We start from the raw sequence: 14,074 nt of genomic DNA, 5'->3' as shown, positions 1-14,074 counted from the left end.
ATTTCCACTAAAAAAAACCCATCACCCCAACCTTACAAGCAACCTAAACCTCACTCTGATGTCAACAAATATCACAAGACACATCACTAAATTAATGATACGAAGACAAACACAGACTCCCTCACCTGTCACCAGGTAAATAGGCACACCACTGACCCAGAGTGAAACGCAGACCCACACAGACCAATACAGAAGAAGGGGGTGACAGGAAACGCCTCACAACTTCACTGATGGCACCCAACAGCACACATGCTGGAACGGCGACCCGTCTCTCCTCAAAGCTTGGCATCAACGGCCCAGGGGAATCTTTCTCTCCTAACCAGATAGATTTCTGAACTCGCCCAGAGTTCGCCAAGTTCGGAAGGGACATACCACACACATATCCCCAGATATGCACGTGCAAAAACATGAAGGAGAGAGGGAGGTGAAGGAGAGGGATGGAAAGAGGGGAAGAAGGGAGAGAGAGGGGGAGGGGGGGAGAGAAAGGGGGGAAGAGGGAAGGAGAAAAGAGGTGCAGACAGGCACGCACACAGATCGTCAACGAGCCGTGACAACCAATTTGTTCATGTATATTATTTTATTAAGTAAGTAAATATGATCTGACAGAACAAACTATGGACACTCAACCGTATTGTTCATTATTGCTTGTAGTCCAGCTGACCACACAGGGCCATATCAGGACTGCCAAACCATACCACATCAACACAAAACTGTCACATCTATAAAATAAAAATTAAAAAAGACCCACAAAACACCAAGACAAACCCACAAAACGCAGTTCATGACATATTAACCTACCTTTTTAGCTCCTTAGGGAAAATAAGACTGAGCGGTGCTGAGGATGTCAGCCCTTCTGCTTAATTTATCATCCACAGATTACTACAACAAAAATCATGAAAAAGGATATTTTCAAAAACCAAATGCTTCAAAGTCAAACAAAAAATATATAAAAAGACCATGTCGGCAAATAACACTGCAGAATGGACAGCTAGTGCCCATCCCAGAGTTTACAATTTCACTACCCACCAGAGCAAAACAGCACAGATATTACATCATAGACTGTTTATATGAGGAAAAAATTTCAAGGCTTGCATGAAAAAAGAAAGGGGAATGGACTGGGAAGGTAGAAAAGGAGACAACAGTGAAGGAAGAAAAAGGCAGAAATAAAGAGAACAATAGAAAAAGAGGAAATTTCTAGCACAGAATTTCCAGAAGGTGGGGATGCTATTTATTATCAGACCCCTGGCATCCTACAGGGGAATCACAGCTGAATACAGGAGTATTTAGCTTCAGTTAATTCTGTTTTAAACAGGAGTATTTATCTTGAATTACTCTGACATAATAAATGTATGAATGTTTATTTATTACCAAGTATAAACATAAACTGCATATATTTCAAAATACAGATTACTGATATCTCAACCAAACAATAAATTTGCCAAGCAGTCAACAACAAAAAAGCAGTTCTCTATCATTTAAAACACAAATCAAACCTTGATATTTCAACGAGCATTACTGAGAAACTGAGCTGGCCAGAAAATACACACTAAATTTTCACACCATTTCTGTGGTACAAGAATACACTGAATATAAACAGACTGTCATAACAATTATCCCCAACAGCCAGTTCAATACAACAGAAAAACAGAAGATATTTAAATAGATGTTGTGATATCATCTATAACTTTTCTGTTCAATATGGTATTTAAAGATTGTTATAAGTCTAAATGTCAAATGTTCAGATTATGAATGTTATTTCTGTGCGCAAAGAAACACACACACACACACACACACACACACACACAAAGAGATTCCATCATTCAAAAATATTTTTTTTTTAACTATGAAAGCACATATATCTTTCCACAAAACAAAAATCTCAGCAGTATTAAAAGACAGACGTATTTCCACATGACAAAAATCTTGAGCTGTTATCATAGATATTGATTTCTAATATACTGAAATCAGTTTTATATGTGAAACAGTGACAAGCTTGCTGCTGATTTCTGTGCTGAACAATAATTAAAAATTGATGTTGAGATCATACCGATATACAACAGAACACAACCGAAATCACATTGCAGACAAAACTTTTCCATGAGGAATCTTCACCACAATGTGCATCCTACCACTGAATCATTCTTCTCGGCATTGATTTAACACACCTCACAAAATTGTGTTCAAATAGACTAAATGGTCAGAATAAATCAACAAAGATAAAATCATTTATTGAAACCCAATTTATTAAATAAAAAAACCCAAAAAAACTGACAGAAAACATCCCAGATATTTCAGATGAAACAACAGAGTTAAGAATACATCTATTTGCATGGCAACCAATCTCTTGTAGGGATACTTACCTTCACTGAGGCTGATGAATATAATCTTTTCCCCACGGAATGAAAGCATATGGCTTTGACCCACCTGATATGGATATCCACCTAGATATTGCATAGTCCTCTTCAAAAAGTTGCACATGTATCAGGCTTACAAATGAATAAGAATACAAACAGTAATAATAAGCCGAAGTTCAAACAGTATTTGTTACACAAAAATAAATGTCACAACCTAACTAATGCATCAAACCAAAATCCACAACCGTTTTGATGTGTCATTACTATGCAGCACAGTGAGAATAACTGGAAGAAGAGGATGAACATGAAACATGAAGACAAATTTAACTGAAACCTGAGCATTGACAGACAAATTTTCAAAAATGAAAGTTTTCAAAAACAAAATCTCAGATTGTATCATTACAATGTGCTGGACCCTTCAACAACATATACTCACCATCAGTCATTTATATATTTTTTTAATCATCAGTTTTCATGTATTGAAATAAAAGAAAACAAATGTATTTACAACATTAAATGATCCCATAATTTGTGGAAGCCTCTCTTGGCTGATGGTTGATTTGTGCATTGTTGGTTCATGTAGTTTTATGCGTACACCACACACACAAGACCACTGGGGGCACTGAAATGTATGGATCAGGTATGACAGCAAATAAATGATTTTTAACAAAAAGCCCTCTCTGCATGACTACAGTCAAGAGCAAACATGAATGAAACACAAACCAAATGTGCTTAAGTTTGTTTCCCAATTTTCAGTACAGACAGATGAAGCTGTATATGGGACAAATTGGATGCAAAAGGAATAGACATGATATCCTGATTTGCACATTTAATAAATCCTTCAACAAATCAAAAAGAAAACAGGAAATGCTCCCCATTGATTACTTGAATACAATGTCACACGAGCTTCAAAATAAGAACAAAAAGAAAATGGCAATTTGATGTAGAGATGAAGAAAGATTCCATGTCAGTGTTTGGTGGGTTATGGAAACAAGAACATACGTGGCATGCACCCACTGAAAACAGAATGTATATGAATGCCTACATTGTGGGAGTAAAAGCTGTCATACACAAAAAAGCCCTCTCGTGTATATGAGTGACACTGGAGTTGAGAATAAAGGAAACTTCAATATCACCACATTACAGAAAAGAAAAGCATACAATAAGCACTGGATTCAACCATAATATCATCAACAAAAACAACAACAACGACCAAAAAACCAAAAACAAGAGGATTCTGTGCTTGGTTTTAAACAGCAAGACTGCATGAACAATCAGTTGTGAGACAATTGAAACAAGATGCAGGTGTCCTATCCACAACAGCACAGGTAAGCCAGTACAATGACTGAACAGAGATCTTTGGGGTGTCTTTGTAGGCTGATAAAGATGCCAACACTTCAGCACAGGTGAGTCTGCAGCATGAGTCAACAGATCAGTTCTTTGCTGAGGTTTTCTGGGCTGATTTGTTGTTGGCTGCTTCAATGCTGTAGTAGTCAAACAGACTGTTAGCTTGAATGTTCCCCGTGTAGTCCAGAGCTTCAACAAACAGTTTCACCACCTGTGGACAGATGAGATTCACACACTCAAACAACAATTCCAGAAACTAAACAACAAAAACAACCAGCCCTGTGACATGCTTTCTAACAATGAAAGTAGAGAGTCTTGTACAATCCAATGCTTGTACTCTCAGAAGGCACACTAACAGAACCATGTAATTCTGTATGAACGTGTAGAGAATACCAACAAAATCACATCATTCTGTGTCAGTCTTTTGAAAGTGTTTAGTTACATACTTTTTTTTATATAAGCTAGCTGCTGCTTTCTTCATTTAGAATCTTCCACACACACAAAAGAGGAAAAAACCCTAATAGGACACTTTCTAATTTACATGCAAGTTAAGTAATGTCTTCTTATCAAAGATTTTTAAAATGTGGAAAAAAAACAGTCACCTCAAAATTAGTGATGAGTGGTACAGCTGAATCGATGGCTGTTCTGCGGATTACATAGTTATCTCGGATGTACTTGGTTTTTTGGTTTGGCAGGTTGATAACCAGGTCCACTGCATGGTCCTCAATCACCCTGAAAGTGACAGAAAAACACATTGTCAGAGCAGACAACTGGTGGCCACAGCAGCACAGTCTACCCAGTCAAAGATTTAGTTTCAGTTTCAAGGAGGATTTTTAAAGTGTACAGACTGGTCCGTAAATGCTACACCAGATCTGCTTTATAAAAAGAGGAAGGAGCAGAAGCCTGACCAACACAGAAACCCAGTGCATGGTCAGGCCTTGAAAGCCAACCATGTTTCAACATAAATAAGTAAACATATAAAAAATATATGAATTCAAGAAAAAACTACAACATTTATCTCAACCAATTTAAAATTGTTAACATCACCAAATAAAGGTGACTGTGTCTTGAAGAGGAGAACACTTATAAAGCAAAGTCACTTATGACTTTTTAATGATTTCTTAACTGCATATCAGAGGTAAAACCTGAGAAATTAAAGGTGCTGTCTATTATCTCCTAATGTTTTACTGCACATGTGTGAGTGACAAAGACAGAAGCCACAAAACCTGGTGTCAACTGTGTAGTGATGCACTGTATTCTCATTTAACTGTACAGTTGAGGATAAACATTGGACATGAACCTAATGGCAGTCTCATTTGCTGTGTGTGAGAAGACATTCTGAACTGAGAAGTGTTTAAAAAAGAAGAAAAAAAAGACAAATATATATAATTTGACATTGTTTGATTTATCATTTGATTTACCCACCTAAAGGTTAACAGCATGTTGCATGTTCAAGTTTTAAACACACAAACACATGGCTCTCTTTCAGTGCACCGAGTGGGTGCTACACACAGGACCTCAGTTTATTGACTCATCTGAATGACTTTATACACTCAAGTTTAATTTTATTGTAAACCTTGGGAGAAAGGGGTGACACCAGGATTCATATGCAGACTCTCATAGGCACTCTACTGGCAGATAAGCATCTTAACCATTCTGCCACCTTCATCCTACACACAGAATGACCATGTCACAGAGCCCTGTGCAGAACAGAGCGGAACCCACTTTGTGGCCTTGGGATGTTCTTTGTCGTTCAGCGGCCAGCTCACGGTCTGTGCCGGGATGTAGTGCTTGTTCAGGTACTCTGCCGTCTTCTCCGTGGCAAAGATCTGCACACAGATACACAGCTGTTCTGTCAGTGTCACAGATAAAAACACATGACTTAAAAAAACACCAGGATGAATGAAGCAAGAAACGTTTAGATGAAAGAGCAGCGGTTCTGTCAACATTACAAACAAGAAAAAACCAAATGACTGGATAAATGAAGCAAGAAACATGCAGATGAACAAATGACAGTTTCTGTCAACATCACAAACAAAATTAAGGCAAAACCAAAATTACTGGATGATTAATCAAAGCAAGAAACATGCACACGAATACACAGCATTTTCGGCAATATCACACAAACAAAAAGACACAACAAAAATTATTGTGTTATATAGATGATTATTTGAAGCAAGAAACCAGTATGAGTGATAAAAGACAACATTAATACAGCAGCACTGGTTTTTGATGATTTGAGTCCAAAATTGGTCTAGTTTGTTTTCTTTATCATTCTAATTAAAAAATTATTTTCTTTTGAATCTTACTGACAGTTCATATTGTGAATGACTTATTTAACATTGTGATTAATACAGTTTAAAAAAAAAAAATTAAGGACCATTTGGGTACTGGCAAAAAATTCTTCTTGGGGGTATGGTGAAATGGACCTGGTTTTTCATGTGCAAAACTGCAGTGTATGCAACCGATGTAATGAGCACCATTAATAACCAAAGGTGCTTTGCAGGAGTTACCCTTCCTTTTTCTTTTCTTTTATTCACAATGAAAAATGCAGCTATTGTTTATAAACTGCTGAATAATTGAGATGATACACTGATTATCATCTAATATCACTTTCAGTGAAAAGACGTTAAACTAAAGAACGAACACTGATTTTTCAAGCTGTTCATGGTACATGTGTGCCTCAAACAGCTGTTCATGTATTCAGCCACAGGCCAGTGACAGGCCACATACAGCCTGCATAATTTAAATCATTTGTCAACTTTTTTTTATATAACATTTTATGAAAATATGCCTGGTTTTAGGGAGCGGTGCTTAACATTTTGTGAACCCTGCATGTTTCACATTATGAACAACTCAGAGGGAAAAATTCACTGAACATGGAGGAGCAAACAAAGGGTGCTTTGGCTCACTGTAGTAGTTATGGTAGACCCACAAAAAAACCCACCTATGTTAAAAAAGGTGTGTCTTCAGCTTTTCCTTTTCGGGTTCTGTTGGGAAAATGGCAGCTCCACATCAAATTTTCATTACAGAAATATGCATACCGGCAGGCCACAAACACAGCAATAAATTTGCACAGGTACATTTTTTATGCTGCCCTAACATGAAAAAAACAACCCAAAACGACACAAATCTCTCAGATTAGTGTTTCAGAAAATAATTATGCATTTGCCTACTTTGAATTTGAAATTTGTGCTGTCAGTCAAAAGGACGGAGGCAGACCAATCCAGTTCATATATGCTTCATGCAGGTTCTAGGTTTAGCAGCCATCTTCAGTCTGAAGTAAACACACTGATATCAAAGAAACCCTGCTGGCCAGGTCACGGGGCATCTGGACTTGATGTCTGGAATTTCAGTTTTGTGTGGTTGAGAAAGAATGAGAGGGAATGAGTGAATGTGTGTGAGTGTGTGTGTGTGTGTGTGTGTGTGTGTGTGTGTGTGTGTGTGTGTGTGTGTGTGTGTGTGTGTGTGTGTGTGTGTGTGTGTGTGTGTGTGTGCATGCATGCATGCATATGTGTGTGCTTGATTAGGACAGATGGAGAACATGTATTTAAGTTATTAAATACAAAAATGCAGTATTCATCATATCATCTCAAATGGTGAAATCCATTATGATCTATTAGTGAAAGGAAAAAAAAAAAAAAAAAAAAAGAATACTTGGAATAGTACATAAGTTCAGATGAGTAAACTCTTGAACAAAAACAGACGCACACACACACACACACACACACACACACACACACAAACACACACACGCACACACAAACCCCACCAACAACGAAAAAACATAAATTTCTTGCGGTATTCAGCTTAAAGTAATCAAGTAAAAATCTATAATCAGACAATGGGAAAAAAGGGAAGAATAAGCAAAAGTAAATTCCGCTTGAACAAATTTCAGTTGCAGGCATAATAGAATGAACAGATTTGTTACACATTATGGTGTTTTTGTTCAGGCATAATAGAATGAACAGATTTGTTACACATTATGGTGGGGTTTTTATGTTTTTTTTTCTCAAGGCCTGACTAAGCGCGTTGGGTTACGCTGCTGGTCAGGCATCTGCTTGACAGATGTGGTGTAGCGTATATGGATTTGTCCGAACGCAGTGACGCCTCCTTGAGCTACTGAAACTGAAACTGTTCAGGCATAATAGAATGAACAGATTTGTTACACATTATGGTGTTTTTGTTCAGGCATAATAGAATGAACAGATTTGTTACACATTATGGTGTTTTTGTTCAGGCATAATAGAATGAACAGATTTGTTACACATTATGGTGTTTTTGTTTTTTCTTAAATCAGCAAAGAGAGAGAGAGAGAGAGGTTGGGGGTATGGGGGCTCGGGTTATGAACCTTGTTTAAATTATTATAAGAAGTAGTGTGTGTGGGTCAGAGTAAACAGGAGGTAGAATGTATGCATGTAAACCCACATTGTGTGTGTGTGTGTGTGTGTGTGTGTGTGTATGCGTGCATGCATGTGTGTGCACATGTGCCTGTGTGTGTGCATGCGTGCGCGTGTGTGTATGTGTATGATGTACATGTGTCCGTGCGTGCGTGTTGGCTCACCGTGTATCCCAAGGTGTGAAGCCGCTTGGCCAGTGGCAGGAAGTGAGGCAAGAAGGACAACTCCACCCCAACCATGATACCACCCCCAGGACGGGGCAGTCGGAAGCCAGCGGACATCATGGCTTTCAGAAAGGCTGTGTACTTGGTACGTCCAAAGCAAGCCACCTGTGGACATACAAATTAAAGACATGGAAACTTATCGTCACTTTTCTGATATTCTCTAGTTTGTTGCAACCTTCATGACACAGTTCACTGGGGTTTTTTTTTTTCCAGTTGTTTTCTTTTCATGTTCATTAAGAGTTCAGTCTCAGTCTGCCAGCCTTCTGTCTTTACACTGTAGATCAGAACTCTGAAAAAACTCAAATTTCTGGGAAAAATATGAACACATGTTACGCTTTCACTTACCATGCCCATGCGAACAAACAAGCACACGTAATCATGTACACTTGTGCATATACATGCATATGTATGCACACAAACACATACACATGCACTTATATGTAGGAAGAGTTATCAAAAAGGTTACAAATACAGCATCAAGGATGCACTGCAATGTGAAAAACTTTTTTTTTTTTTTAATCAATCTTGCAGGAAATAAAAGCATGTCTTGTTTGCTGCCTGATGCTGGGGTAAAAACAGTCACACACATATAAGCTCACTCACAGACATGAGTGAATAAACAGGACCTCAGACCATGACTATGACTCCCAAAAATGATGGGCAATACCAATCATAGCAAACTATATAATGCTGATTCTATATGAGAGACTCTTTGGTCACCTCTCACAAAAAAAAGAAAAAGAAAAAAAAGATGGGTAATACACATCACATCCAAATAAACAAAAGCACAGATGGTGATTCTGTGTGAGAGATGTTGAACTAACCTCCCCAGTGGAGGCCATTTCACATTTCAAGACAGGGTCAGCGTCTCTCAGTCTGGGCCAGGAGAACATGGGGGCCTGCATGGAGCAAAGAGAAAAGAAGTGAAACATTGTTACGTGTTCTGTGGTGGCTGTGCTCTACACAGGTATTCAGTTTAATCTGCAGAAGCCAATGTTGTTTTGTTTTTGTTTTGCTTTTGTTTTTCTTTTAAAAACAACAACTGAAACTACAGACCCATTGTCATGTTCACTGGGGTATTTTCTGTTAGTTCAAGAGCATGTCATAGGCATGTGACAGAAATGCTATTTACAAAAAACTCCATCTGACAGACCAATGGCACTTAGCTCAGTTCACAGAACTTCCTCTGTCACAAAATCTCATTATTCAAGAAACAAACCAACATACAATATTGTTGCTTTCTGCAATTTCTTCATCCTTTCAGAGCTGTGTCTGCCTTACAACCTTCCACATCATATCCATTCACCTGATTTGTCTCTGCATTTCAATATTCACTAAAAATTCATCTTTTCAAAACCTGTCTGTGAACACTCTTGGTTTCCGACTTATACACCACCACCCCATGCCTGCCGACACACTTTGCATGTATGAGGAATGAGAGAAGGAGACAGAGGGGTGAGGGAGAGGAGGGAGAGAGAAAGAGAGATTGGTCCTGAGAGGTTCATGTAATCTGTAACATTTTCTTTCAAGTAAAGAGCCCTGAGCCCTCAGAAAAGGCGCAATATAAATGTACATTATCATTATTATCATCATTATTATCATTCACCTTGATGCCCACATAATCTGTTGGGTTTCTGGGGTTGTAAAGGGTCGGAAGCTGTGTTTCATCCACAGGCAGTCCCAGCATCACTCGTGTTGCCATGTTGATGAAGTCTGTGCCAATGGTCTTTGACACAAAGGGACATGACCGAGAGGCCCGCAAGTTCAGCTCTATTACCTGGAAACAACATCATTCAAATTCACTGTATTTGCACTGTGAACATTTCAAATAATTTTTTTTCTAAAGTTTTAACCAAACATCAGTCAAATCAAATCGACATGTCAATTACCGGGAAACACCATTAGAATTCATCATATTTCTACTGTGACTGTGACAATTTCAAATGAAATACAGTTTTAACCAAACATCAGTAAATCAAATCAACATGCCAATTACCGTGAAACATCATTCAATTTCACTGCATTTGTGCTGTGACATTTTCAAAAACAATACTGTTTTAATCAAACTGACAGATTCATTGTTCAGTTTTTGTCATCGTGCATCCATCCGTCTGTCATTCTGTCAGCTGTAGCGTGACAGTTACCTGGAAAAACATTTGAATATTGACAAAAAAACTAAAGTTATTTGAATATTGTATTTGTACTGTGACGATTTCAAATAAAGTACAGTTTTAACCAAACATCAATCAGATCAAATCAGCATCACATTATTTACAGCCTAGCAGACCGTAAGATCAGCCACAGCTTGACACCAACACATGTTGTGATACTGTCAGATCTGTGGAAATATGTCAGAGTGCTTATCACACCATTCCATAAACAGTTGTAACTTGACTGCTGTTTCAAAACAATAAAATTTCTATTGTCTCAACCTGGTCAAAACATGTTAGAATGCTCACCATATCATTCCATAAACAGTAGAAAACAGACTGTTGTTTCAAAATTGTAAACTGACTTTTGTTTCAACTCTGTCAAGTCACTGCAGCCATTTTTTTAAATTTTTATAACATTCCATCCTGAAACTCAACAAATTGTATTTGTCCCCACCCTCACTTCTCTCTACACCATCTCTCTTCCCAAAGAGAATAGCTGGCACTAACATTGCAACACAACAAGCCTGAGTGTGGTACATGGGGGATGTGGATAGAGTGGTGTGAGCATCATACCAGTCTGAGGACATAGAAGATGACCAGAGAAAAAGTCAGAATAGCCCCCATCCTCCCATCCCCTGTCTTCAATCTTATTAGATTCAGAGGAAGAATCAACAGAAGATGACTGCAACAGTTCCTTACTTGTACATCATTATCCTTGACCAGAAACTGGATGTTGAAAGGTCCTGTGATTTCAAACTTGGAGGCAATCTTCTTGGTTGCTTCTCTGACCTGCAAGTAGAATCAGAAGCGCATATGAGGAAACCCACATATATTACTAGGTTTAACCCTTAGTCTGCCAGGTGATTTGGCAAATAAGAGGTAGGTGCAGAAAAAAAAATCTGCATATTTTTTTCAACTAACTTGGGTAAAAGTATATATTTTCTGCAAGGAAACTGAATGGAAAATACAGAAAAAAAATTTGTAATGATTAAATGTATATGTGATCCACAAGAAAAAAAAGAGCATTACACATGCACACGAACAATTACACACACACACACACACACACACACAAACACACACATTCACACCGAGTCATGAAAGCTATACCGTGTTGGTTGCTTCCTCTGTGATGGTCTGAGTAGGAAGCATCAAGGTAGCATCACCGCTGTGCACTCCAGCATTTTCCACATGTTCACACATGGCATGGCAAATCACCTGCATCAGGTACAAACCAACACTCATCAGAGAAAAGAAATCACATTTCTGGTCCATAGGGCACAACAATATTTTAAGACCCCCCCCCCCAAGATTTATTCATATAAAAATGAAAAACAGATGGTGTGTTCTTTTTCTTCTTTTTTTTAATAATCTTTTTTAAGTAATTGTATTGAAACTAAAATAAAATCTGCTTCAAACCTTCACAGTATCTACTGCAATTTGCATACATTCAGCATCTCCCAGTGTGTGTGTGTGTGTGTGTGTGTGTGTGTGTGTGTGTGCGTGTGTGTGTGAAGCCCTGTCTGGGCAAATCTAGTGTTAGATATTTCACTTCACAGTAAACTGCAGCCCTGTCATTGTCATACGCCTATTCTTCATCTGCCTTTTCATTCTTACGGCTGACACCATCTTATTGACTCATGTGCTTCTTAAACTTCTTCTGTGTGTGTGTGTGTGTGTGTGTGTGTGTGTGTGTGTGTGTGCACTTGTTTGTGTATGGTATGTCATATTTGAATGCATGTATACTTTTGTATCTGTTAACTTTCATTGTAAATGCCACAAGCTCCCTTTCAGGGTGGTGTGAGTGTCAGCCAGTATGCACTTAGTGTCATTCAGCATTACTATTATCATCATGTATTAGTCTTCACACACACTCTGACACACACTGAATCACACAGGCCTGTAGTGATCTAGATTTGTCTCAAAGTTAACTGTGGATTCTGACCACCACAAGCCATAGCAGCAACCCTGTGGCATCACCAGTCAAAGAATGTAAACTACCATCCCTTCCCAGGCTGATAAGCATCACTCTCTTTGTCTAAGTGGCATCACTGCTCTTTCGTTTTTGCATGCAATGATCCACTTGCTGCATTTCCACTCTGACTCTGTGTGTGTGTAGACCTCTCTGTACTTTAAGTTTATAATTGAATACAGTAAAGTGTAAACATAGAATAGAATAGTATGTCTTTATTACCAAGTATACCAGTCACAAGGAATATTTTTTTGGAAACAGGGGAGTACATAAAATTGAAATTGAAAATCATGTACAATCACAGATACAGTGGAATTTTGGACACATACATGTGCATATCAATATAAGAACCTGTGCATGCACACTTACATGCACACACACACACACACACACATTTGAACATAAGCCGCACATTACACATGGATGGGGCTGATGACTAGATCTGAAGGTAAATGATTGTTGATTTCACGATTCTCTTTAATCCAACCAGTGTTCTCTCTGGATGCAAACAACACCACCATCATCATCACAAGGCCCACCTCTCCCTGCCTGGCCACAGCATCCATCTCCACCTCCCTGGCACCTGTGTAGAACTTGGTGATGACCACGGGAAAGTCGCTGGACACTTGCGTGGCCTGCTGCAGGTAGCGCTCCAGCTCATCAGGTGACCACGCCACATTCATCGCTGACCCGCTCAGGATGTAGGAAGGGCGCAAAAGGCATGGGTAACCCACACTGGAAGCAAAGTCCAGGGCTTCTTCCTGCAAATACATGACACAAAACTTGTAGAGGAAGTGTATTGTATTGTATTGTATTGTATTGTATCGTTTCGTATCAAATCATATCGTATCGTATCATGTCTTATCATATTGTATCGTATCATGTCATGGTGTGTCATGTCGTGTCGTGTCGTATCATATCGTATCCTATCATATTGTTAATCGTTGTCACAACAGATTTCTCTGTGTGAAATTCACAGAGCTCTCTGTCTACAGTGTGTCAATACCCCCGCTTTTTTTTCCTACCCCCTGGTGTACTTGTTCTGTCAAAGTGGTCTTTTCTGCAGAATTTTGCCAGAGACAATTCTTTTATTGCCATAGATTCTTTTATGTGCATTAAGTGCATGCTGCACATGGGACCTCAATTTATCATCTCCTCCAAATGACTAGGCCACCACTCAAGGTTTAGTTGTAGGAGAGAAAATACTGGTAAGTGTGGGATTTGATCCCATGTTCTCAGATTCTCTCTCTTCCTGTGCGGCTGTATCACCACTCTAAATGTTTGTTCCTGCTTTTAACTATCATGGCTGTGTTGTACATTCTAGTATACAAGGTCACAATGTTCCATTTAGTGAGACAATTATTTCTGCATTTCACTTATCAATCAGTCATAGAATTGATATTCTACATGCCCATGATAAGATGTGATAATTATAATACTTTCCAGTAGCTCCCTCTTTTCACTCAGCTCTTTCAAGTCTGGCTGTAGAGTCTATCTATTTCCTAAACAGGTCTCCCTTTCCCTCCATCTTTCTGCTCTACAGTTTCTCTAACTTTCTATTTACATGTGTTTCTGGAGTTTTATCTTTCATCCTTCTGAATCAGAGATATGCATATATCTGAAT

At 38.5% G+C, this 14,074-nt stretch overlaps 1 protein-coding gene across 1 annotated transcript in view; it reads right to left on the bottom strand.

Moving 5' to 3' along the window:
* Positions 1–479: 479 nt before the first annotated feature.
* LOC143286932 (carbamoyl-phosphate synthase [ammonia], mitochondrial-like) overlaps positions 480–14,074 on the bottom strand; it is a 48,880-nt gene continuing 35,285 nt past the window's right edge. The window contains exons 26-34 of the mRNA XM_076594896.1: positions 12,990–13,211; positions 11,589–11,696; positions 11,178–11,267; positions 9,932–10,102; positions 9,150–9,224; positions 8,266–8,430; positions 5,427–5,530; positions 4,304–4,433; positions 480–3,912 (exon numbers count right to left, since the gene is read on the bottom strand). Coding sequence (XP_076451011.1) covers positions 3,787–3,912; positions 4,304–4,433; positions 5,427–5,530; positions 8,266–8,430; positions 9,150–9,224; positions 9,932–10,102; positions 11,178–11,267; positions 11,589–11,696; positions 12,990–13,211 — 1,191 coding nt within the window. The 3' untranslated portion in view covers positions 480–3,786. The remainder of the gene's footprint in view (positions 3,913–4,303; positions 4,434–5,426; positions 5,531–8,265; positions 8,431–9,149; positions 9,225–9,931; positions 10,103–11,177; positions 11,268–11,588; positions 11,697–12,989; positions 13,212–14,074) is intronic.

Source organism: Babylonia areolata, chromosome 1, assembly GCF_041734735.1.
Source record: "Babylonia areolata isolate BAREFJ2019XMU chromosome 1, ASM4173473v1, whole genome shotgun sequence".
Lineage (NCBI taxonomy): Eukaryota > Metazoa > Mollusca > Gastropoda > Neogastropoda > Buccinidae > Babylonia > Babylonia areolata.
Note: the sequence above shows the minus strand (reverse complement) of the source record. Positions and strands in the feature narration are given on the sequence as shown.